The sequence below is a fragment of the Stegostoma tigrinum genome, chromosome 20 (genome assembly GCF_030684315.1).
Source record: "Stegostoma tigrinum isolate sSteTig4 chromosome 20, sSteTig4.hap1, whole genome shotgun sequence".
Taxonomy (NCBI): domain Eukaryota; kingdom Metazoa; phylum Chordata; class Chondrichthyes; order Orectolobiformes; family Stegostomatidae; genus Stegostoma; species Stegostoma tigrinum.
The window spans coordinates 26,239,909-26,267,397 of NC_081373.1; the positions used below are offsets into that span (position 1 = coordinate 26,239,909).

The 27,489-nt window shown below is 39.9% G+C and overlaps 2 protein-coding genes across 2 annotated transcripts in view; one reads left to right on the plus strand and one right to left on the minus strand.

Annotated features, from left to right (window-relative positions):
* The window catches only part of mcmbp (minichromosome maintenance complex binding protein), a 37,059-nt gene extending 34,006 nt beyond the window's left edge, over positions 1-3,053 (minus strand). The window contains exon 1 of the mRNA XM_048551473.1: positions 2,954-3,053. Within this exon, the coding sequence (XP_048407430.1) occupies positions 2,954-3,011 (58 nt within the window). The 5' untranslated portion in view covers positions 3,012-3,053. The remainder of the gene's footprint in view (positions 1-2,953) is intronic.
* A 147-nt stretch (positions 3,054-3,200) lies between these two features.
* The window catches only part of sec23ip (SEC23 interacting protein), a 107,362-nt gene continuing 83,073 nt past the window's right edge, over positions 3,201-27,489 (plus strand). The window contains exons 1-7 of the mRNA XM_048551097.2: positions 3,201-3,361; positions 10,313-10,857; positions 16,471-16,672; positions 19,121-19,314; positions 21,118-21,207; positions 26,152-26,272; positions 26,733-26,822. Coding sequence (XP_048407054.1) covers positions 3,241-3,361; positions 10,313-10,857; positions 16,471-16,672; positions 19,121-19,314; positions 21,118-21,207; positions 26,152-26,272; positions 26,733-26,822 — 1,363 coding nt within the window. The 5' untranslated portion in view covers positions 3,201-3,240. The remainder of the gene's footprint in view (positions 3,362-10,312; positions 10,858-16,470; positions 16,673-19,120; positions 19,315-21,117; positions 21,208-26,151; positions 26,273-26,732; positions 26,823-27,489) is intronic.

Genomic DNA, 27,489 nt, shown 5'->3' on the forward strand with positions numbered 1-27,489 from the left:
GGACTGAACAGCAAAACAGGAACACTGACCAACTGTGGAATAGTTGCACAGCAAAGATTTTGGTGATCTTATACCAGGGAGGGACGACCATGAATGATGTCAAGACATGGCTGACAGAGTTTCAACAGCATATAAATTGAAGGAGAGGTGGAGACAGGTGATGGTAAAGAATGTGGGATCTTTTCGATGGAACAATTGTAGTGATTTGAAACTCATCTAAGGTTCACAGAAGACTAGAATGTTGCAAACAGCACAATTCAAACCGTCAATGCTCAAATGCCTTATCAATCCCCAAGACCTTTGAAACAATTACACTGTAGTGTAAGTAGTCACCACGGACTGGCTCCCATGCTGATGTTCAAAAGCTCTTAATATATATTAGCTAAATTTCCACAACTCAAAGTTTCAGGAAGGCAGGATTCTCATTCCCCAATACACCCTTGAATATAGCTCCTCATAACTACTCTCCAGACTCTGCAAGGGTGCACTGGACCAAACAATTGTATTGATGGAGATAACATTGTCACTTCTATTGAATGATCTGTCCCACATACACAGCTGTTTCCCAATCACTTGGTCCTGACAGTCCAGGTGAGATGCAACAAAAGCAGCAGAGAACCTTGAACACACTGAAGCATTCAGATATTTTCCAGAACAGTGTGACCAAGAACGTGACACTAAGCTACACAAGCCAATATTAAAGCAGGTGACCAAAAACTTGGGCAGGCAGGTTTTTGTACAGATGCCTAAAGCACAGCAACTAATAATCATAAATAAGAAAGAGACTGGAATTCAACTAGCATGGATATCTGTTGAATAAACAGGATCTGGTGCAAGAAATGGAATGGATAAAGGTATTTGAATGGCCTCAACTTTGTGGAAACTAAAACGTATAGGACTGACCAGAATTAGGTTGGAATTGTCAAGGCTGGACATACTAAAGGCATGGATGAGGGTTTCAGCAACAATGCTCTGAGACAGATCAATCAGACAATGTCACAGAGGCAAAAATAAAACTATTACAATACAAATACATACAAAGTACATACTGGGTAATCCTCAGATGATAAATAAAAACCGAAAAAAAAAAAAATTACAGATGCTGTAAATCAGGAAAAACAAAGTTGCTGGAAAAGCTCAGCAGATCAAACAGCATCTGTGAAGGAAAAACAGAGTTAATGTTTCGGGTCCAGTAAGGAACGGTCACCAGACCCGAAACTTTAACTGTTTTTTATCTTCACAGATCCTGCCAGACCCGCTGAGCTTTTCTAGCAACTTTGTTTTTAATCCTCAGATGGTTATCAGGTGAGGAACAGAGTGGGTGAAAACCAAAGATCATAGTTTGGTGTCCCTAACATCTATTCATTCAGTACTGAATATCAAACAAGGTACTTTATACATAAGAAAGTTACAGACCTCAGGACAAACTGGTCCTCTTACAACTTCTTTAGTATTATCACTTGTATCAGCTCTGATCACTGATTCACAATGGCTTTCTGTTAAACAACAAACATCCTCATTTTCAAATCTCTCTGTGACCTTTCCTATTCCTATCAGTTTAATGTCCAGCCCCACAACTGTCAAATAGCCATGGTAATCAAATTCTAGCCTCTGGCATTGACTGCTGGCATCTGTGGAAAAGCCTGCCTCCTTAAGCTGACCAGTTAGAACATAGAACAATACAGCGCAAACAGGCCCTTTGGCCCTCGATGTTGCACTGAGCTGTGAACTAATCTAAGCCCATCCCCCTACACTATCCCGTCATCATCCATCTGCTTATCCAAGGACTGTTTAAATGCCCCTAATGTGGCTGAATTAACTACATTGGCAGGCAGGGCATTCCACGCCCTTACCACTCTCTGAGTAAAGAACCTGCCTCTGACATCTGTCTTAAATCTATCACCCCTCAATTTTTAGCTATGCCCCCTTGTACAAGCTGACGTCATCATCCTCGGAAAAAAACTCTCACTGTCCACTCTATCTGTTCTGCAAATAATATATGCACAATTTGTGGATCATTACACATAACATTGCTGATACTCCCATGATTAAATATTTCTTCAATGTTCCAAAATAATCATTTAACTATTCAAACAATTAAAAGTTCAGAAATATATTCAACATAGATTTATTTTATTAAGGCCACTCAACAGACTCACTTTAGTACAAACTACAATGTGAGATCTAACAGTCACAAAAACAGATGTATATCAGTCAGGAAGCACTGGACTTGCCAAAAGTCAAATATGCCAGACTATATTCATGATAACGATCTTTCCAGGAGTTTGGAAATTGGTTGATTATGTTATTGACAAGCATCAAATTAGTTGTTTGGAATATATTCTATCATTTGCGTAAATCAACATGAATCCACCTACTGAAGGAAGTCCCCTAAACGTGCACAAAAGAAATGAGCTACAGCATGAAACAAGGCTAAGTCTTCTGATAGTTCGATAACTTGCAATTTAAAGAAAATACACCGAACTACTTTGGAATACTGCCAGATTTCCATAACTGTCTCCACCCACATGGAAATCAGCTTGGTCTTGGATCTTAAAGGCTTGTTCTCTAACAGTACAAAGCATATTATAAAGCCAATGGTTTTAAAAGTAGCTCACAGTTTAAATGGTCTCACAAGCAATCAGCTTACAGAAAAGAACTATTTGCCGAAGCCTTGCCTTTTGATCTGGGATTGATATAAATACTTAAGCTGTAAAGTTCAATTTTGTCTCCGAATTGAAGTTTAAAGCTCCGTGTAAGAAAAAGAGGGTTGTGTGTGATGTGGTGGGGGGGGGGGGGGGTGTTGGTGGAAGGTTAAGGAGCTGCTGAGAAGGAGCTGGGATGGGAGGCCTGCACAAGCACAGAAATCGCGGACCAGGAATGGAAGAACTTGCAAATACAAAAACAAAAATAAAAGCGATTAGGCAACAAAGGAGAAAGAAAGCAAACTCACCAAAAATACTTTGCACGGCGCCTAGAGGGTCGTTGACCCAGTCGTCAACACACGGCATGTTGAGAAGTTGCTGCGGGACAGGGGGAAAGGGGGGGGCAGGGCGGGGGTTGGGGGGGGAGGGAAGTGACCAACGGCGATGGCGGGAAAATCGCGTCATTGACGCAGCCGCTGACCCCTGACCCGCTGCGCCATGACGTACCGGGCCGGTTTCACCTCTGACCCCCACCCGCCCCGCCCCTCATCCCGCTCCGCGGAGCAGCTGGTTACGTGTCGGTGCCGGAGTAAAGATGGCCGACAGGAAAAGCGGCACTAACTTGCTTTTCTCCTCCGACACCGAGTTCAGTTTCCCGGTGCCTTTCATCCCTGTCAGTCAGGCGCAGGCGGCGGACAGCAGCCTTCTCTCAGCGGGTGGGTGAATGAATGAGGCCCGCGGTTGTGTTGAGAGGATGGCAGACAGACTCCCCGGCTCGGGATGGGGGAGGAGGAGGAGGAGTCACTCCAGGGTCGACATCTGGATCCTTGAATTTCATGTTGCTTGGTTGCGAGGGTGTTGGTGTCTGTGATTTGAAGTCTCATCGAGAAGTATTCAGTTCAGCCGTCCACAGGGTTTGGATCCCTTTATCACCTTACACGGGGCGCGGAAGGAGGTTGTGTCACTGAGCAGTCTTTGATTTGAGCCTGACGTGTACTGAAAGAAAATTGAGTGGTCCGATCCTAATAGCAGGTCTATCAAAAAGTCAGCAATTAAAAATACGATGTATGTAATCGGGCTTAGACTCACTTGTGGTTTGTTTAGCCTGCTTGTAGCCCAAGCTACTTTGTGGCGACCTGTACAATATGTATGGCATGATTTTATTTTGTTGGGCATTAACATTCTGCAGCTGTTTTTGTATGATGCCAGATGTCAGAGTTGCTGTACTGGCAATTGTAGCTTAGTAGTAGAAGATTCACCTCCTGAATCTTAGATTGAACATCTAAGTTCTTCTCCGGGGACTTGAGCACAAAATGCAGTTTGGTGTTTCAGTACAGTACTGATTGCATCCTACACCAACAGTAGGTGCTATCTGTTCCGTGGAAAGATAAGCAGAGACTCCACCTACTCTCTTAGATGCATGTAGAAAATCAAATAAGTTTTCACTGCCAATATTTATACTTCATCTAATACCAAGAATGAAACAGTTTTATTGTTATCAAATAGCTGCTTGTAGATCCTTCCATTCTCTACATTTACTCTCTTATTTCCTACATTACAACAACAATCCCAATTTGAATGAGTTTAATTGACTATGAAGTATTTTTAAATCTCCTGAGGTTGTGAGAAGTGCCACATGAATGCAAGACTTTCTATTAACGTGTTTTATTTTGTGAGTGCACAGTGCAGATGAGCTGGATGTACACACATTAGAACAATTGAAATTTGAGGCCAAGTTTTTATATTAAGGCTATCCTCAAACAGATGCACAAACAATAAAATTGACTCCTAGAACTTTAGAATTTTACAGAAATGCCAAAATTGCTCAAATTGTGGAAAGGTGTTTAGGAAAGTTATTGATTTAACTGTAGATGATCACCTTTTTGGTAAATTTAGAAGCCTTGCTCTTGCATGAAGTCATAGCATTAACATTTTCTCCTCGGTTAGGAATTGAAGTTTACAAGTAAAGGTACATTTTCGATGTATGTGTTTTGAATAGGTATTTTGTGATCCAGTTATCATAGTATTTTGGTGTTTTTGAGCAGTAGAAGGCTTCATATTAATTTTCAGTGAATTTTGCTTCTGGTAAAACATTACAGCATTGAACTTAGAATTAAGTTTTAAATTTAAAACTTAATGTTTCCTTTTGCTATTTGTCTTTTTTTCTGTTGTGCATTTATTTGAATATTTAAATTAGAAAAGATCTGAAATATCTGAGAATGTGGCATTATATATATCTTCTAAAACATAGTAATTGTTCCTATTGGAAGCAAGCACGGCAGCCATTGTTTGCCAGTACAGTTCCTTGAATGTTAAGGTGACGAAGTGTAGTTAATCTGGGCTTTGGCTGTACTTGACTTATGCATATGGGCCACAACATCAAGATAACTTTGGTCATCCTTGACTATCATTATATATCTTTAATCTGAGCAGTCAGCCAGTATCTTGATTTTTTAATCCTTCATTGAATTGACTAATATTTCATATGTTATTCATGTGTATTCATGAGCCATGTCTTATTGTTATTTTGGACCTGTGCAATGCCAATGGTGGTAATGATGGAAGTATAGGGAGCAGTTAGTTTGAATCTAAAGACAAGACACTTATTACATAACACATTTTGCTCTTGGCATAGTAATGAGCTTAGTGATCCAATTCCCCAGATATGGACCCATTTTAAACTTCAGTCTGTGCTTGAACCAGATTCCTTATACCCTGAATAAGTAATGATGGGCGAGTGGTGGTGGGCAAATTTGACTCTATACTTGGAGGAAGAAAATTAAGGCCAATGAGTTAGTTCAGAAATAGTTATGACTCTTTCTGACATTAATTTGCCTGTGAATGGATAAGCACAATCTTGCATGTGTTTTTAGTGGGTATCTACCTGTGTTGACCTCATAATATTCCAGATCTTTCACCATCAAGTCTCCAACTAAGATATTGTTGAATTGAAGCTTGAGAAAGAGCAGGGCAGCTAAATGGCATCCTCTGGTTTTTATTTTTGACTGCATGTCCGGTCACTGGAAGCTGCTGATGGATTTGCTTTTTATAAAGTTAAGCACTTGATCATCTGGAATTTGCAGTACACAAAATTATCATGCTAAGATGTTTGTTATTTCTCAAATTATATTTTGCATTCTCTTGAACTTACGACAATTGTGCTATTGCTGGAATATAGGCATCAATTTCATTTCACTGCGATTCTTTGTGAGCTTGCTTTTAGGTTGGTTGCGCTTGTGTTAATTTTGTTGAATTTATCATCAATTGTTGCAGGGATCAACATCTTTGTTACGTAAACAACTTCTGACCTCAACACTATAAATAAATGTTATTGTTTTTTGATTTGTGTGACAATGATCTGTAGCTGAAATGCAAGAAGAAGCTGAAAGCAAATGTAATCTAAAGAAAATGCTGATGGATGTATAGAGTATGTTTTCATTTGACTGTTATAAACTTATTTATTTTCAGTTGAAAAAATGGCCAGAGACAATTTTGTTTTATGAACTTGCTTAAAAAGCAGAAAGATCTGTTTTGGTATGTGTGTTTTGCTGAAGGGGTGTTTGTAACTAACTTTTTTCAAATCAACTGATTAGCTTTTAGACATACTTATCATAGTGCTGCTTTTTAGGAATGTTAGCAATTTGGTTCTGAACTGTCAATAAAAAGGAATTCACTTTACAGAAGTAGCTTCTTCCCAAGGTTGAGGGATTAAAGCTACGTCTTAACAAAAATGCCTTGAAGCCGTTGAAGTGTTAGAATCAGTCACTTTGGGGAGGAGGGGGAATGCCAACAAAACTTTGTTTAAACTAAAATAAAACTTGTTTCCAATGTAACATCGAATTGCAAGTGCTTTTACTTTGAAAGAGTTTCTTTGTTCGAGTTGTTAAACTCGCAGAATTAATGAGTTGAGTTGTACTGTTCCCATAAGAATTCATACATAATGATCCCATAATTAGGAATTCTGTTTGTAAAGGCATTTCAGAGGTCCTTAAAACTTTGTTCTTACACCCCACGTCCCAAATTTTGCAGCTACTTTTGATTGCAGTTCTCATTATACAGTAGAATTAGACTTAGAGACATGGAAAATGGGGGAGAAGTAAATCTTTTGATCCATCAAGCCCACTTCACCATTCAGCATGATCACGGCAAGTCCACTATTTCAGCATAGTCTCCTTGCTGTCTCTCCATATGCTTAGACACCTTTTAGTCCCTGGAAATCTATCTATCTTACCTAAATAATATTTAGTGACTGCCTTCATAGCCTTCTATGGTGGAGATTTCTACAGGATGACCATGTGTAAAGAAATTTGTCCTCAGTTTGAAATAGTCTACTTCCTGTTGTTTTGGAATCCCCACAGCCATGGAAATATCATTTCTGCACCCAGTATGCCTGCTTTGTCAGAAATAAGTTGCATTGAGATGCCCCCTCATTCTAAACTCCAGAGAATACAGTCCCAATCATTCTATGGTAAATGTATAAAAATGGTGGCCATGATTGTTTTGCTCAAATTAGTAGGGCTAGATTGATTCATACATTCATCCAACCAATTTCCTTAAAATTTTGTACAGACTGTACCTTTTTATATTTCGGCATTTTTAACTGTGGACTGAAATGGGAAAATGAATGTTTTTGTTCTTGGTTTTAAAACAAAGTTGCTGGAAAAGCTCAGCAGGTCTGGCACCATCTGTGAAGGAAAAAACAGTGTTAGCTTTTTCAGGTCTGGTGACCATTCCTCAGAAAAAAAAACTCTTTTTTTTTCCTTCACAGATGCTGCCAGACCTGCTGAGCTTTTCCAGCAACTTTGTTTTAGTTCCTGATTTACAGCATCCGCAGTTCTTTCGGTTGTTGTTTTAAAACCAAGGCTTGTGCAAGGCATTGCTGTACATTTTTAATAGCGAGTTACTGAAACTTATTGCAAGCCAACCAAGTAGGCTGCTTTGTCCTGGATGGTGTCAAGCTTCTTGAGTGTTATTGGAACTGAGCTCATCTAGGCAAGGCAGGAGTATACCATCACACTCCTGATTTGTGCCTTGTAGATGGTGGACAGGCTTTGAGGAGTCAGAAGTTGAATTACTTGCAACAGTACTTCCAACCTCTGGCATGATGTTGTAGACACTATATTGACATGGTGCGTCCAATTTAGTTTCTAGTTAATGGTAACCCTAGAATGTGGATAGTGGGGGCATGCAGTGACGATAACCCTATTGAATGTCATAGGGAATGGTCTTTGATTAAAGATGGTCGTTGTCTGGCATTTGTGCAGCACAAATGTTACTTGCCACTTTTCAGCATAAGTCTGGATATTATCAAGACATTGTTGCATTTGGACATGGAAAGATTTGGTATTTACAAATGCACAATCATCAATGAACATCTCCCTTTCTGACCTTGTGTTGAAGGAAAGGTAATTGATAAAGCAGCTAAAGGTGTCTGACCTCGAACAACCACCGTCATCCAATCAACAGAGTTTTCCCTCTGGTTCCCATTGACTCCAGTTTTGCAAAGGCTCCATGATGCCTCACTTTCAGATGCAGCCCTGATTTCAAGGGCTGTCACTCTCACCTCACACCTGAAATTGCAAACTTTTGTCTGTGTTTGAACCCAAGGCTGTAAATAGGCTGGGAGCTCAATGGCCTGGTGCGTCACTGAACAGGTTATTGCTGAGTGGGTCCTGTTTGATAGCACTGTTAATAACACCAACAATCACTTTATTGATGATTGAGAGTGGACTGATGGGGTGGAAATTGGCTAGGTTGGATTTATCCTGCATTTTTCCACATTATCAAGTAGGTGCTGATGTTGTTTGGAACAGCTTCGGTAGGGGTGCGACAAGTTCAGGATCACAAGTCCTATTGCTGAATATTGTCAGGGCCCACAGCCATTGTAATATTGAATGCCTCCAGCCTGTTTTTGTATCACATGGAGTGAACTGAATTGGCTGCAGCCTGGTATATATAATGTTAGAAAACACGAGAGGAGGCCAAGTATCTTCATCCATTCGGCATGTCTGGCTGAAGATTGTTCTGGATGCTTCAGCATTATCTCTTGTACTGTTATGTTGGACTCACCCATAATTTGAAGATGGGGATATTTGTCTCCAGTGAGTTGTTTCATTGTTCACTACTGTTCACAATTGGAAGTACAGGACTACAGATTTTAGATTCGACCCATTGGTGGTAAGGTTGAGATTAATTAATCCTTTCTACCACTTGCTGTTCGTGCTTGTGCTGTTTGACATGAAAGTGGTCCTGGTTTATAGTTTATAAAATGTGAGGCTGGATGAACACAGCAGGCCAAGCAGCATCTCAGGAGCACAAAAGCTGACGTTTCGGGCCTAGACCCTTCATCAGAGAGGGGGATGGGGGGAGGGAACTGGAATAAATAGGGAGAGAGGGGGAGGCGGACCGAAGATGGAGAGTAAAGAAGATAGGTGGAGAGAGTGTAGGTGGGGAGGTAGGGAGGGGATAGGTCAGTCCAGGGAAGACGGACAGGTCAAGGAGGTGGGATGAGGTTAGTAGGTAGCTGGGGGTGCGGCTTGGGGTGGGAGGAAGGGATGGGTGAGAGGAAGAACCGGTTAGGGAGGCAGAGACAGGTTGGACTGGTTTTGGGATGCAGTGGGTGGGGGGGGGAAGAGCTGGGCTGGTTGTGTGGTGCAGTGGGGGGAGGGGATGAACTGGGCTGGTTTAGGGATGCAGTGGGGGAAGGGGAGATTTTGAAACTGGTGAAGTCCACATTGATACCATATGGCTGCAGGGTTCCCAGGCGGAACCGTCTTCCCTGGACTGACCTATCCCCTCCCTACCTCCCCACCTACACTCTCTCCACCTATCTTCTTTACTCTCCATCTTCGGTCCGCCTCCCCCTCTCTCCCTATTTATTCCAGTTCCCTCCCCCCATCCCCCTCTCTGATGAAGGGTCTAGGCCCGAAACGTCAGCTTTTGTGCTCCTGAGATGCTGCTGGGCCTGCTGTGTTCATCCAGCCTCACATTTTATTATCTTGGAATCTCCAGCATCTGCAGTTCCCATTATCTCTGGTTTATAGTTTCCCCAGATTGACACCTCTTTTGCGGGTATGCCTAGTTTCATTCCTTGCATGCCCACCTGCATTCTTCATTTGAACTTGCGTTGATCTCCTGGCTTGATTCTAGTGATAAAGTAGGGATAGGCTGGGCCATGGGGTTGTAGATTGTATTGAAGTAAGATTTTTCTGCTGATGATGGCTCACAGTGCCTCATGGATGCCCAGTTTCAAGTTGCTCGCTTTTATTTTTGAGTCTATCCTATTTAGCTTGTGATCACGCCACACATCATAGTGTAAGGCATCGTCATTATTTGTATTAAATGGTATGCTTGTTAAGCTCTGTAATCTGATCTGGTATTTCTGTTGGTCTGTAAGACAGGTAAATTGGGGAATTTGTGTATTTTCAGAAAAATGTTAAGCTTTGTATGACTCTAGGAGTAGTGGGGCTTGATTTTCAGTGAGGTTAACAGTTTGCTTATTTAATCAAAATTATTAGTATCAGAAAAGGTAATAAATTGTTACTTTGAAAATATTCTGAATGAGATTTAGATATTTATCATCTAGAAGATAAAGCATGGATAAAGGCAATTGTTTTCAAATGTTTTTAAATTAAGACTGACCTCTGCTTTGTTTGATGAACCCACAGATGAATCCACAGACGTTGGTGAGGAGGATAGTTTTGTAGGTCAGACTTCTGCTTCCACAAGTCACCCGTCAACCTTCAGCTATTTCACCCAGGCTGCAACCAACAATGATCCTTTTGCGAATATTGGACATCCTCCTTTCACAACAGCAGCACCACCTGCGGGGACGGCTTCATTACCAATGGTTCCAACTGAAGTACCCCTTACTTCTACAGCACATTCTGTGCAGGATCCCTTTGAATTTCAGAGTCCGCAGTCTCAGCCTGGCTCCATGATGCCACCGGCGACTCAGTATATTAGCACAACGTATCAGAGTACTCAGCATGCCATTTCCTCATCAACTGCTTTTTCATCTGTTTCCTCTCCTCAGACTCAGCATAGTTATAATCCTTATCGCCAAAGTTCGCAGACCAGTCGCCCCAGTCCCTACTTTACACCACCTCAGCTTCAGCAAAGCCAAAATCAAGGTCACCAGCAAATGCCTTCCTTTCAGTCTACTCCTCCAGTGAATCATCTGTACCAGACACCGCCAACATCTCCTCCACAGGTATCATTTAACAGACAGTACAAATATTTTGACAGTTGTACTAACTATGTCAACCTCAGTTTACTTGCAAATTGCCTGAATAGTTATTTACAACAGGCAGATATAGTAATACTCCCATTAATTAAGTACTTTTGAAATATAGTAACAATTCTTAACTGCCCATGTTTTAGCCAATGAACATTGGATCAACCAAAAATGGCTAAGTTACAGGTGGAAGTGTGATGGTAATTACGAAGGTGCAAAGCTTTTTATTATACACTGTGGATGCATGTGAGGTACATTATTTGCCTTTTTAAAGGAAAAGAATCAGAATCCTTTTATGAAGAATTTGAGCCTGCCATACATACTACTTCATGTTGTGTGGTATCATTTGTTCATGTAAATGATTTGAGCACCTTTGACCAAAACGGAAACTAAACTTGCTGATGACATCAAAATAGGACAGAAAACAAGTTTTCAACAGGAGATAAAGAATCCTCCAAAGGGATGTGGATTGGTCAAGTGAATGGCAAAAAATTGGCAGATGAAGTATAATATGGATAAATATGAACTTGTCCATTTTGGTTGGATAGCAAAGCAGCACACTATTTATTTAAGTGGAGACAGACTGCAGAACTAGGAGATACAGGGGGATCTGGGTGTTCTGGTACACGAATCACGAAGTTATTGTGCAGATACTTCAGATGTTCTGGAAGGCAAATAGAATGTTGTAATTTATTGCAACGGGAGTGGAATGTAAAACTAGAGATATTTTCGTGCAGCTGTACATGGTCTTGGTAAGACCACATCTGGAGAAGGATATTATTGTGATAGAGGGAGTGTAGTGGAGATTCACCAGACTTGTTCCCAGGATAGAGTGACAGTCTTACGAAGAGAGCTTGGGCAAACGAGTGTGTCTCCTCTGATAACAAAGTGTGGAGCTGGATGAACACAGCAGGCCAAGCAGCATCTCAGGAGCACAAAAGCTGACGTTTCGGGCCTAGACCCTTCATCCTCTGTTGTTTTGAAGAATGAGAGGTAAAATCCTTATAACCTACAAAATACTTAAAGGGATAGACAGGGTGGATGTGGGCAACATGCTCCACCTGCTTGGTGACTCAAAAGCCACTGGGCACAATTTGAAATTAAGGGGTGCCAAATAGGCCTGAGATGAAGGTATATATTTTTATAAACTCGGAAGTTTGTGATACTTTGGAATTCCCTGCCATGCGATGCTATGACAACTTAGTCTTTGAATATGTTTTTGGAAGGTAGATTTCTGATGACCAGTAGCAAACAGTGATAACGGGGATATAGTGAGTAAACGGCACGGAAGTATTCGATCAGACATAATTAATTTGAATGGCAGGACAAACTGACAGACTGAGTGGTCTACTCCTATTCCTATGGAGTACTGTCAATGGTTTTGATCTCGTTATTTGAAAAACAATAATCACTTTGAAGTACTTTAGGGAGGTTCACATAATTCATCCAGGGATGAAAGATTTAACCTGTGAAGTGGTTAGGCTTATATTCATTGGAATGAGGCGCAATCTTACTGGAACATAAAATACCTTGTGCTGACATAGGGTGAATACCAGGAAGATATTTCCTCTTGTGGGAAAAACTGCAAATAGTGACTACAGTTTAAGAATAAGAAGTCTCCCTTTTGAGACAATATCAAAGAATGGTTCACGGTGTTTAATTTTTCTACCCTAGAAAAGAATGGAAAATTGAGTCTTTAAATTGATTTAAAGCTGAGTTAGACAGATTTTTGATAGACCGGAGAGGCAAAGATTATATGGTGCAGACAGTGGAACTGGGGCCATAACCCGATCAACCGTGATTTTGTGGAATATTGGAGCTGGCTTGAAGGGCCAACTAGCCTATTGCTCCTCACTGCTGTGTTCATACTGTCCCATATCTACCTCTGTGGTCCAAAGCAGGGATGTAAATATCAGCACCACTTTGCAACCTGAACTGGATATTTGTGTCTTTCACATATACCTCTTCAGTTGCTCCAGTAGTAATCTCAAATTAACCTTGTGTTGAGATGTGATTTGCTTTCTTCTGCAAGGTGTACGCACAGAGAGATAAGTATAATCAGGTTCACTTAGTCAATTTGATAAAGATTAATTTGGGGTAATGATATAAAATGAGACATTACAATGCTTCCCTTCCATTTATAGTTTTGCAAATATTTTCCTGTAATATCACTGATCAAAATTGCTTCTCTCAACAGCCTTTTATCTTCTCTGAGTGCTTACTTTCCCGACTCTTTTCTTTGCAATTCATTTTATGTCAAAGTCTGACTCCACTGTTAATGTTTCACTAGTACTTGATGTTTTAACCACCTGTCCCAATCCCAGAGTAGAATTCACCATCTTAACTTGACATTGACTTCTGCTGAGCTCAAATGAATAGTAATGAATGCAGTAACAGTAGGTGTAAACAATCGCTGGAATGACGAGTTATCATTTTAGTTGTCGTGCCTGAAATTTAAATCAGAAAGCCCATCAGGTTTGTGAATCTGACATCTTTACATGTTGAGTTCGTAGAATCCCTACAGTGTGGAAACAGGCTCTTCGGCCCAACGAGTCCACACTGTCCCACTCCGAGACCCATCCCTCTACAACCCACTTAATCTACATATCCCTGAACACTACGGGCAATTTAGCTTGGCCGATCCACCTAGCCTGCACATCTTTGGACTGTGGGAGGAAACCATTGTATAGTAAGTGTTTTTTTCAACATTTATTCTATCGAGTTCCCTTTGTCAGGGGCCTGAGACTTGTGTGAAAAGAGAAAACCGCAGTTTGTCTCCCTAAGTTATCAGTTTGAAGAATCTTTCGTCTGATGGTGCAGAGTTTAAACCAGAAAGTGTAAGTTAGAGTATTTAATATAAAGTTATGTACAGTAAGCAAAATATAATGGAAGAGAAGAGTGGGTTAAAGAGAGTGAAATACAGGAAAGAGTTTAAAATATATTCAAGTTATGACATTTTAAGAAGTTGACCAAGGATTGAAATCGGAAGGAATGAGATTTCACACTTGGAAATTTTCAGTGCCAGAGAGCTTGCTTGGTGATGAATTGTGCTTAATGTGCCACTGAAAATGTTACATGAACTTTTGTGGAGAAGTTCTAACTCTTTTCTGGCATATATAAGGAATGTCAACCAATTAAGTACCACGAATTGAAGCTTTGTGTGTCTGGAAAAGTGAGTCTGTTGACTCACTCTAGTGTAGTAGACCTTGCGTGATTTCTGTTTCTAATTACAGTTAAAGAATTGTAAATTGCTAACATGGTTTTACTTTTATTAAACTTTAAAGCAAATCAGTATCAGATAAAATAAGCATGAATTGACCAGCAACCTGTATTTCAAATAAAAAAAAAATAAATTTAACTTGTTTGATAAAACCAAAAGACATCATCTTAAATGCTCAAATTGCTCCCTGTAGCATTGTGGCAAATCATAGCTACACAGTTCTGCAATGTCTTCCCTTATTTATACAGGATAAGTCAAGAATCTTATATAATATCAGCATTTGTCTTTTGAGTTTCATGTGTATGAAACAAACAGAAGAAGCTGCTCAAGTCTGCTCTACCGTTCGACAAGTTTACAACTGATCTGATTGTGACCTCAACTCTATTTTCCTGTATACCCCATACTCTTTGACTCCCTTGCCAAACAAGAATATATCTAAATTTGCCTTAAAATAATTAGGAGATAATAGGAACTGCAGATGCCAGAGAATCCGAGATAACTAGGTGTGGAGCTGGATGAACACAGCAGACCAAGCAGCGTCTTAAAAACAGGAAAGCTGACGTTTTGGGCCTAGACCCTTCTTCAGAAATGTGGGAGTGGAAGAGGGTTCTGAAATAAATAGGGTGAGAGGGGTAGGCGGTTCGAAGATGGATAGAGGAGAAGATAGGTGGAGAGGAGACTGACAACTTAAAGAGGCGGGGATGGTGCGAGTAAAGGTGAGTGTAGGTGGGGAGGTAGGGAGGACAGGCAGGTCAAGGGGGCGGGATGAGGTTAGTAGGAGGGAAATGGGGGTGCGGCTTGAGGTGGGAGGAGGGGATAAGTGAGAGGAAGAACAGGTTAGGGAGGTGGGGATGAGCTGGGCTGGTTTTGGGATGTTCTGCTGGGAGGGGAGATTTTCAAGCTGGTGAAATCCAAATTGATACCATTGGGCTGCAAGGTTCCCAAGTGGAATATGAGTTGCAGTTCCTGCAACTTTTGGGTGGTATCGTTGTGGCCTGCAGGAGGCCCAGGATGGACATGTCATCCAAGGAATGGGAGGGGGAGTTGAAATGGCTCGCTACTGGGAGGTGCAGCTGTCTATTGTGAACCGAGCATAGGTGTTCTGCACAGTGGTCCCCAAGCCTCCGCTTTGTTTCCCCGATGTAGAAGAGGCCAAAACGGGTACAGCGGATGCAGTAACCACATTGGCGGATGTGCAGGTGAACATCTGCTTGATGTGGAAAGTCTTCTTGGGGCCTGGGGTGGGGGTTAGGGAGGAGGTGTGGGGGCAGATGTAGCACTTGCCATGTTTGCAGGGAAAAGTGCCAGGTGTTGTGGGGCTGGAGGGGAGTGTGGACCACACAAGGGAGTCACGGAGAGAGTGGTTCCTCCGGAAAGCAGACAGGGGTCGGGAGGGAAAAATGTCTTTTGTGGGGTGGTTGGATTGCAGATGACAGATTGCGGAAGTGTCAGAGGATGATGCATTGGATCTGGAGTTTGGTGGGGTGGTATGTGAGGACGAGGGTGATTCTCTTTTCGTTGTTATTGGCGGGGACAGGGTGTGAGGGTTGAGTTGTGGGAAATGCGGGAGACATGGTCATCCAGCTCCACGCCTTGTTATCTCAAAATAATCAAATCATCCTGTCTTCATTGATCTTGCAAAATGAATTAAACAGACTAATAACCTGAAGAAAAAAAATTCTCCGGGCCTTTCTCTTAAAAGGGAGAAGTTTCTTTCTTGTTGGTGTGTTCCCTTGAGCTAGTCTGTCCCACAAGGGTTAATTGTACTTCTGTCTTGTTATGAGACATTTCATTGAGAGAGACCACATTAAGGAGATCACAACTAACAACAGATCACAGGTTAGCTATGTCTGAGAAACCACGCAGCTGTTTACCACATCTAAGCTACTTGCACAGCTTTCCAGGTTCTAAAACTGCTTATCTAGCTAATATGGTATTTTCAAGTGCTCTGTCTCCTTTCCTGCCATCCAGAAAGGCTGAACATTTCCTGAGAGAGATTTGCTGCTTCTGTCAAGAAATACTTCTGTTCTTTTTTCTGTCACTGTCTGCTTTCTTTCTGTGGAAGCAACTGATCATTTTCATCCCCCAGCTTACGAGCTTGCACCTCTTCCTTGTGTCTGCAGCCTTTCTTCGTGTCTGCCAGGTACATGCCTTCTTTCTTAATTGACTCTGGTACTGTTTCCAGTTTGAGTTGTCAAAGCTGTGATGATTTATTGCTTTACGTACCTTTCAGTTTGTCTCTGTGTCTTACATCTAGGCCATTAGTTTTGCTTGGAGTAACTATTGCTTTCGCAAGAGAATGATATTTTAATCATACCTTTACTGAGTCCTTTAAAACAAAATAAAATTGATTCACCCTCTCTCTTCAGGCCACTGTAGGGCAAGGTGTGTTACCCCCACCTGCTTCTAAACCTATAGCTGCAGCAGTGCAGCCTTTACTGAATTTGCCATATAACCTGTATGAACCTGTGCGACCCCATTGGTTCTACTGCAAGCTGGTGGAATGTAAACCACTCTGGATGCCATTAAGTTTTCTGGATACAGCGAAGCTGGAAGAAATTTACAACTCGAGTGAGTAGAAGTAACTTTATTTGTATGATTTCAAAGTTATTTTATACCCAATGTTTTTTTCTCTGAGAACCACTTCAGTTTAAAATTATTTCAGTTAATTATTTGATAAATAATGCAGGATAATTTTCCCCTCTAACCAGTCATTTTATTTCTGCTTTGTAATCAATTTTAGATTCCAGAATTGATGTTTAAATTATGTACTTATTGCGTTTGGAATAAGTCCCAAGATTTATTAACAAGTAAACAATCACTCGGCAAATGTGTTTCTAACATAGCATTCAGTGAGAACATTTTGTCATGTAATGTTTGAGTTGCTAATATGCTGCTTCAGGTAACTCGGACCTCCTTTTCAAGTATATACGTGTATGTATTTAGGAATGGTTCGACTGTTTGTAAATTAAAAGCCAACTGTACAATCAAGTCTTTGCAGATGTACAGCATGAGTAAATTACAAATGTCAGTAATTACTTTCAAAATTTTGGCCATCTTAAAGAATTCCTCACAACATACCTAGGCATTCTTAATCACTGGAATGTTAGTAGTTACTTGATGTGTAGCTGTTTATATGATTGTATCTAATTGGTATTGATACAGTCTATAACTGTTGCAGTAAAGCCCACCCCTGCTCTACCCCACATCTATCCGAAACAGGAAAGTTACATTTGGCTCTTACCACCATCATCACCATCCCTTTTGCCAAGCTGGCTAGTTTTGAATAGGTGAAAAACGTGAGCAGAGGTGAAGTTAACAAATCTGGGACTTCATTGAAATGTGATTTACTGCAGCACTGTGGATATTGTTTTACTGGGCCATCATAACTTTGTATTAGAATTTAATAAGCATTTTTTACAATTATTAATTAGACAAGATGATAAATTCATTTTTTAGAATCTCAAAATCTAGGACACAGGTGTATTTATAATACGAATCAATGTGTTGTTCTCAAATAACTTTTTAAACTTCCATTACTCTTTCTCAATGGATGTTGATTAGGATGCCAGTCTAACATATGTGGCATTGTTTAAAACATCTTGTGACGATGGATTGATAGTTCATTAGCTGGAAGTCGGATTCTTCAAAACAACGTTTTTTGGACACACATAGTTCTGAGGTGATAACCTATAAGTATTCAGGCTTCTGGTTTGATAGAGGAGTTACTAAATAATATGGGAAATGGAGTCCAGATTTAATCCCCTAAAGCTATAGCGTTAATTTGATACAAAAACACTTATTTTAAGCATCAAGAGTGTTTATTTTGTTGAATGCATTCACATTGCCTTTGAATTTTGTGATCCATGTAAGCTGGAACAGTGACGCGTTTTGCTGTTTGTTAATAATGACAGTCACCTCAACTTTATAGGTTAGACTTTGATTATTGTCTGTGTTGTCTGCTGTCACAACATGTTATCCTTTTTAAGTTAACATTTATTGTATCTGTGACAGTTCATTTATATTTTAACAATAGGCAAGTCAAAGGGCTGTGACTAGTTTTCCTTTATCAAAAAATTGGCTTAGGACGGTGACAAAAAAGAAGCTACAGTGTTGAATTAACAAATGGGAAGTACCAGTTTTGAAGTTTGATATCACCTGTTTACCATTGAGCTGCTTGTGATGTTGAAATGTTGAGTTGCTTTGTGTCACTGTAAGTAGGTAAAATAAGGCAGTGAAAGAATCCATCTTGCAAGAATTGAATTGACATTAATCAAAGCAACTGTGCCATATCTAAATGTTTATGCTGACTGATTGAAGGAAATATCTACTTTTTACAGTTCCTTGATTATAAGATTATTGTGATTAAGCAAAGTAATTTGACTTACTTTAAATGATTCACCCAGAAAGTAATGGCTATCAATTATAAAACCTCTGCTTATAGCGTCTAGTTCTGGTCATTCCAGATTCTTATCCAAAAGACCATTTGATGTGGATAAGATATTGGTCCTAAATTTCAGTTTGACTCATTTGAACTCGCTGTCCTCTTCCAGTTTAGTTTAAAGTAATTTTACGGATTAAGCAGTTCTGACAATTTGTTATCTTTAGACTCTTCTTTCCTTCCTTTCAGGATTGAATATCTTGATTTTTTTTTTGGCCTTTCCCAAGGTTTTGTGTCATTATTTTTCTTTTGTTTTTCATTTGACAGAAAAAGGAAATAACCTGAAACTTAAGCATTAAGAAGAAGGAAGATAATACATTTAATCAAAAGACATGCTTTAAATGACAGGTGCAATATTTTTTATAATGCACCACAACATTTTTATTTTTGGTTGTTATTCAGATTATTTCTACAGATTTGAAACACTTCTGAGCACAGGCCAAGTACCTTTTCTGACACAAAAATTCTTCTTCCTAATTGTACAGTGGTTATTATGAATACTTCTTTTGTATTTTTAGTTGTTGTCACTTTTTGTTACAAAATGTAAAGCAACCTATTTTTAAATTTAAAACTTCCAGTACAACCAGACCCTGAAAATGTGATTGTGTCCACTGATGGAGGCCGCTATGACATTCAATTATATGACCGCACGCGGCATGCTGTGTACTGGGAAGAGGAACCATCAGAAGTGAGGCGATGCACGTGGTTTTATAAAGGGGACATGGACAGCAGGTTTATTCCTTACTCTGAGGAATTTAGTGAAAAGTTGGAGGTACAGTATGCCGCAGAGCTATCCTTAGCTGCCGTTTAAAAGTCAATGAAAAATTATAGCATCTGTTTGCAGCTCTGAGTGAGCCGAAAATACACAAAACATTTGGATTTAAGGGTAAATCAAAGAAAATTACCTGGACTTCACATTTACACTGGTTGTGTTGAGATTTAAGGTCCAACTCATCTTTCGTGTAGGAGTTAACAACATGGCTACGTGCAGCTATAATTTTTAATTTTTTATTTAACCTATTTTCCTAATCAACCTGTTCAGACTGCAGCAGGTGATGCTCTAAACCTTGGCCTCCTGGTCTAGGCGGAGGGACATTATCTCTCTGCCCCAAGAGGGCCCCCCACCACATGCAGTTATCCCTGTTAGAGAAGCTGTAGTTCACCTGATCTGATATTCAACTGACCTGGTTGAACATTCCAGTGATTACATATGTGATTCCCATAGCTGCCTACAATTCCATGAAATATTTATACCGCTTTCAGCAGAATCAGTGGTTAGAGCTATGATCTATATAAAATCCTGGTGGAACTTTAGACTGATTGATTACTTCTACTGCAGCACCTCTCAATGAAGTAACCATAATGGGCAATGGCAAATCTGATGTAAGTTTATGAACGGTAATCCTGCGTAAAAGAAAACCGGCTCTGTTTGATCGGACTAGGTTTGTTGAATCAACTGAAACTGGGTCTTTCCAGTTCCATTTCTAGCAGGCCCATTGTCATAAGTAACCTGGCAGTTGATTTTGTCCCCATCCTGTACAGACAGCCAATCAGTGCAAAAAATGCATATTAATCACTTTTATCCTTTAAAATTTAATGACTGCAGTTTTACTTGCTTTCGCATGGAATATTGTAAATCTTCTCAAAATTGTTCTGTGGGTCAGCACTTTTTTTTTGTTCACGTTCTTTTTAATTCTGACAAGAAATATATTTCTGCCAGCCAGATTTAACCAGTTATTTTATTTTTTGTTTATGTTCCGATTTGAAGAAGCATAATGGGCTGACGTTGAGGGAAGGAAGGGTCACAAATTCGAAAACTCTTGATTGCAAATCTGTCACTCAGGATCCCCTGTGGGCATTTCTGACCTCTAGTGTTAGGCCATATAGCCTATTACTTGCAGCTTTGATTTTTTGCATTTAACAGGTGTTGTAATGTATTTGGGACATGTAAAGTCTTTTTGCAAAAATCTTAGGTTCCCTGTGCAAGTTCAACAAAACTGATATTGCTCTGTTCCTTTGTTCTGGCTGGAAACCGAGGCAAGCAAAGATTTGCTGCAGTACTGGGTTTTGGTATGGATGCTAGGATCCCCTCTCATGATTTGTGTATGGTTAATACTGTCTCAACATTTCTACAATTATTTGTGCTCTTCCATCTCTGCAATCATTTGTGCTCCTTTCTCAAAATAATTATCTTGTAGATAATTTTTTTTCTTTCTGGAGGTTATTTCATATCAATAGCAATGTAAGACTCTTCTAAGCAAATTAGTTGTTGAATCTTGTGATTTTCTTCCTGTGTAGTTTAACTTCCTTACTGGATGTAGGGAACTCGCTGTATTCGGTTGTCATTTTTGTTTAAAATTCTCCTGCTGACATGCATTGTGGCATTTGAAAATAATTTGCAAATCTGTTAATTCATTTGCATTTGCCTTTGCCTGTGAACTCAGAAGCATGTGCTGTTTGTTTTTACACTTTTGTATTTACTAGAAATGAATTTGAAACTTAAGTTTGTTTTGATTTGTTGAGATAAGCAATTTGAACAAATTGGATGCCTCTCAAAATTTCTCTTGTTTTGCAGGGGGAATATAAAAAAGCTGTAACTACCAACCAGTGGCATAAAAGACTGGAGTTCTCTAGTGGAGAAACCATTGTTATGCATAATCCAAAGGTACAGTGTACTTGAAATAGTGAATTGTGATCTTTCATGCAATATAATTGATATAAAGATGTGGGTTCAAAAAATGTTAGCTTCTATTTGACCTCGGGAAATAACAACTGATTCGGTTTTCAGTTATACTATTTCAATTTAATAGAACAATATTCCTTGTTTACATTTGCTGCAACTAGCTCATTTATCCATAAAGAAGATCCTAGATCCTTATTTGAACTGTGTTGCCCTTGTGGTAAAGAAACAAGAGCTTCTTATACAATGGTAGATAACTGCTGGAAACCTCCCCCAGCTGCAGAAATGCCGATATTGTTTGTGAAGTATTCCCAGTGATTGAACGATAAGGGATCTACATGAGCTATTTGGAGTCACTTGAAGTCCAAGTTTTGATTCTTTGTTTGTGCTGAATTGCTTAGTCTCACTTAATGTAATATGCCCTTAAGGAATTGGAGGGTTGGTGAAGAGAGATGATCCAAACTGTCACTTGCAGTCTTCATACAGAATTCCTTGTTGAAAAGTGTAAATGTATGGAAATCAGGTAGGAACAGGATTGGGCTGGGCCTTCTACAGTTGAATAGCTTTCTCACATGCTAACAATCAAGGCACAAACTGAAATTGACCTCTGGGACAGGTGTAGGTGTTTAGGAGGAGCAACTGTTCTCTGTATGTTGATGATGCTACCAAGCTTGAATTAATCTGTCCATTTCCAGTTTTCCCAGCAGGAGTGCTGGGTCCCCAATCCGATTGTTTGTTTGTTTGTTTGTTTGTTTTTAAACCACTTTATAGTTTATTTTATGGTTTCCTTCCTGAAACGATGTTGCTTTCTTTTTCCAACAAGCACTGATGGTTTCATGGTCATCGTTAGACTCTTAATTCTAGATTTTCCTTGGATACAAATTCTACCATCTGCTGTGGTAGGATTCAAATCCGGGTCCCCAGAACAATACCTGGGTCTCTGGATTAACAGACCAGCGATATTGCCACTAGGCCATCACCTCCCTGTGGAATTGCAGTTTTGTTGTCATCACTGAGATGTGGTTGAGGGAGGGCTGGGACTAGTAACTGAACAATCTGAGGTGTAGGATGTCAAAGTGGAGGTAGGGTTGCATTATTAAATCAGTTACTGCAATAAGAAGGAATGATATCTTGAATGGATCTTCAAATGAGGGTTTGTGGATAAAGTGTATTATAGGCTCCCGAACAGCAGGCAGTAGAGGGTCAGATATGTAAATAATTCATTGAGATGAGTAAAAACTTGTAATGAAGGAATTATGTTTTGAGAAAGTTTAAATCCCTACATTAATTGGAATGGTCACAGTGTAAAGGGGTTTAGAGCAGGTAGATTCCTTAAAATGTATTCAGGAGAACTCTTTAAACATGTGAAGCTCCAACAAGGTATGATGCAGTGCTAGGTCTTACTGTTGGGAAAGGCCAGAGGGCTGTTTGAGGTTGCAGCCATGATGTGGAGATGCTGGGGTGAACAAAGCCAGAAGTCATATGACACCAGGTTATAATCCAACAGATTTTTTTGAATTCACAAGCTTTCAGAGTGCTGCTTCCTCAGGTGAAGCAGAGGGAAGCACACAGGCACAGAATTTAAAAGCAGAGAGATCATTGCAAGATAATTCCACATAACTATGACTGTAAAAAGATAGTACAAATAGTGTGAGTAAAATGTCGATAGGCTGAATAGCAAATGTCTGCAGGTGATCCAAAGTGCTGAATGGTGTGAATAAAGTGTCAGCAGCTAAATACAAGTGAAGGGATAACCTATGATCCAATTAATAAAGATAGAGAGATAATTACCAAAAATCAAAAATAAGATGGTGCTACGGACAAATGGCTAGAATAATGTGATAGCTATGAGTCGCGTGACGACGGTATAACAAAAGTAACATGTTACTGTGCAGTGTTATTACCTAAAAGTGTCTTGCATTGATCCCTTGCCTACAAATTCGGTCCCTATGTGCTTTCTTCCACTTCACCTGATGAAGGAGCAGTGCTCCAAAAGCTGATTTCAAATAAACTTGTTGGACTTTAACCTGGTGTTGCTTGGCTTCCAATTGAGGTGGTAGTGGGGGAACATTTTACTGATAGCAACCACAACACCGTGTGATTTAAGTTTGTTATGAAAAAAAGAGTCTGCAAAAATAAGTGTTTTGGATTGGGGTAAGGCAGATGTTATTAAAATGAGGCAGGATCTAGATAAAGTGGGCTGGGAACAGCCACTTGTAGGTAAATCTACAACAGAACATTGGGCATGTTCACGAAGGCAATAGGGAGAGTACAGGCACAACATGTTCCCTTTGGAGTGTAGGAATAAGAAGTCCAGAGAACTCTGGATATCTGGGAATATCAGAATTGGATAAGAAGGCAAAAAGGGGCTTTTAATAGCCACAAAGGGAGCAAATCAACAGAGCCCCTTGTGGCTTGTAGAAAGTGGAGCAGGAAACTGAAAAAATTAGAGCAGTGAAAATATACTTGTGGGTAAGATTAGAGAGAATTCCAAGACACACTTAAGTGAATCATGGACAAAAGATTAATCAAGAAAACAGCAGGGCCCATTAGGGACCAAGGGGACAATCTGTGCGTGGAGTCAGAAGACATTTGTAGTGTGTTAAACAATACGTCACATCTGTCTTCACATGGAAGAAGAGGGATATAGGTACAGAATTTGAGAAGAGTATTGTGCGGTTCTTGTCACTTGACGTAAGGAGGTATGAGAGGTCTTGACAGGTTTAAAAGTGGACACATTCTTAGGTTAGGATGAGTTGTACCCTCTGCTGCTACAGGAGACGAGAGGAACTGGTAGGACTCTGATACAAACTTTTTAATTCATCTCTGTTCACAGGACAAGTGTCAGAGGACTGGATGACAGCTAGTGTGGTTCTACTTTTCAAGAAGGGTGGTGGAGATAAATCAGGAAATTACAGATGTGTGAGAGTCTCATCAGTGGTAGGGAAACAATGGGAGAAAATTGGATAGGAGAGATTTTAGCAAAGATTTGTAGCTCAGGTTGTGGGTGAGGTTATTGACTTGCTCGCCAAGCTGGCTTGTTTTCATTCAGACATTTTGTCACCATGCTAGGTAACATCATCAGTGAGGCCTCTGATGGAACTTGAATAGGAGAGAATTAATCCCTATATGGAGGGGAAATGTTTGATCGGGGATCGTCAGTGTGGCTTTGTCAGAGAGTGGTTAAGTCTGACAATTTTAATTGAATTCTTCAAGGAGATGATCAGTGTAGTTTTTGATGTAGTTTAAATGGATGTCAGTAAAGCCATTGACAGCCTCCCACGTGTGATATCGATACACAAAGTACAGGCACATGGAGTCCAGGGTAACTTAGCAATTTGGATCCAAACTTGACTTTGATAGGACATACGAGGTGGTAGTAGAAGGTTGTTTGTGTGACTGGAGACCGGTGTCCAGTGGGGTTCCGCATGGATCAATTCTGAGTTCCTTATTGTTCTTCATAAAATTAAATAATTATACAAGAAAATGTGGGTGGGGGAGATATTAAGTAAGTTTGTGAATAATAGGAAGATTGGCCGGGTGGCTTATGGTGAGAAAGACGGTGTGGGTTACAGAAGGACGTAGATGGATTGGTTGGATAGGCAGATTTATTGACAGATAGAATTCAATCCTGAAAGTGTGAGGTGATGAACTTTGGATCAAATAACAAGACACTAGAAAGCTCAGAGGATCCTGGTGTGTTGGTCCACAGATCTTTAAAGATGGCAGGACAGGTTAAAATGGTAGTTAAGAAGGTATATGGGATAGTTGCCTTTATCAGCTGTGGCAAATTTAAAAGAACTGGGATGCTGTGTTGGAGCTTTATAAAACTTTGGTTAGGCGACAACTGTAATACTGTGTGCTGCTCTGGCTATTGCCAGGAAGGATGTGATTACACGGGAGCGGATACAGAGGAGATTCACCTGGACTTGGCTGGGATGGGGCATTTTGCTCTACAGAGAAGCTGAATAAGTTTGGCTTGTTTTCTTTAGAGCAGAGGAAGCTGAGGGGGACCTCATAGAGGTGTATAAGATTGTGAGGGACATGAACAGGGTGGATAGAAAGCTCTTTCTCTTAGTTGAATGGTCAGTAACAAGGGGACACAATTTTAAGATGAAAAGCAGGAAATTTAGAGGGACTTGACATTTTTTTTTCACCCTGTAGTGGGTATTTGAGATAGAAACCTCACAATGTTTAAACAGTACTTGGATGAGCACTTGAAATACCGTAATGTTCAAGGCTATGGACCAAGTGATCAAACATGGGAATAGTGTAACTTTAGAGCAATTGTGCCACTGCAGACTCAGTGGGCCAAAGGGCTGTCTTGTACTGTATGACTCCATGAAAATACCAGTTTTCCTATTTGATAGCCTTTATTGTTGCAGAGAGTTTCAAGACTCAGTGTAGTTTTTCTAGATGAAGCAGATTTGGAGGCTGGGAGAATTGGACTGAAATTTAATCTCCATTTTTCAATTGTGCATTCTGCCTATGAATTTCCTTGATTCTTTTATGTGTCCACAATTATGGTAAATGGATGCAGAGTAATTACAGATTTCTACAGGTAGTAGAAATTTTTCATTATAAATGTGAACGCAAACTTGTAACAGAAGAGATTTAGCAGATTACCTGCACAATCCAAGTTTTTAATCTGTTCGTTAAATTGATGTAGAATGTGTTCAATGTCAGCATTTGCTATCATGACCCTTATTGTTACCCAACTACAAGGTAAGTTGCTGTTTTCAGGAAAGAAGAAAATATGAGCTCTGGTTTTGTGACCAGATGTGAAACTTCCCTTATTTGTTTCAACTTGGACTGATTTTAGGTTGATTCTGTCCATATAAATGTATTTTGAAGCCTATTTTTATGCTTCAATTTTTCAGTAGTAATATTTTTAAAAGGCATACTTTGATCATTTGTGGTTACTTCCAGGTCATAGTTCAGTTCCAGGCTTCTTCACAACCAGACGAATGGGGAACCACACCAGATGGACAGACTAGGCCCAGAGTGGTCAAACGTGGGATTGATGATGACCATGATGAGATTCCTGAAGGTATGAGTCTGATCACTATTGGATGAGTGGGATCAAGCAACTACCAATTAGTACAAATAAATAAAGCTGAATCTGTCAGTGTCAAAGAAAAGTTCTACAAAGTACTTTTAAACATGTGAAGCTAATGAACATCTCCTTGCATTCTATTACAAGTCAGCATTTTCAAAATACTAAAAGCATAAACAATGGCCAGTCTTATGGCCATCTCCTTGTTGAAAGATTTTTTTCTTTTGTTTACAGTAGTTGCTGCTGGTTCTCCAATAATTAACATTTTACCACTGAAAGTTCCTCCGTCCATTGAAGAAATACTGAGGAGGATCTTGCTTTACCACAAGTGATGATGTAACCACCAATGCCTTTTTGAGTGCTGCATATTGTACGACATGCCTTGAGTAATTTGTCATGATCTTGATAAACGCGAAGAATTTCCAATTGCTGAGACTTTCATTTTATTATTTAGGTGAGCTGCCAGAGGTTAATCATCTGGTGTTCATGGCACATGGAATTGGGCCTGTTTGTGACTTACGTTTCAGAAGCATTGTTGAATGTGGTAGGTCTAATTATTAGGTATTTTTCATCCTGATATTTTGAAAATCTGTCATTAATGTTTCTTGGATATTTGAAGAAAACCTATATTGAAGAAGCATTTTAAGAAAACCTGTGGTAAATAATCATTTTAAAAATTTAACTAGCCAGCTTGAGAAATTTTTGGGGTTTTGAGAGATTTATCTAGATGGAAAGATTTTTTTAACAGGTGAGTGCAAAAACAGTTAGGGAGTGGGAGAATATTTGATCAAAATCCATGTGTTTGTGTGCCGTCCCCCCCCCCCCCCGTGTGTGTTTGCCCTCCGGCTTCATTATTGGGCAGTTGTACACCTTTACTAAGCTGAATCATACGTGCAAAATCATTGAGCACGTGCATGATGCTTCGTGTTGGCACCTTTTGCAGTATACTTGATTATGAACTTTGGGAACAGGTAAAGGTGTATTCCAAATTGTTTGTCTGACTGTGGGGATATCTTAATCCTGTATAGATTTAGCAAGGAAAGGCTTACGTTTTCAGAACATTAGTTACTGAAGGTATTGGTTGCTTGGGATCTGTCTTCCCATCACAAATGCCTTCTTATTCTCAAAGTTTGTTACTTTGGAATGTTCTGGGGTACATGGAGGATACAAATTAAAGACAGATGGAAACTACCCTTGCACCTTTTTGACTA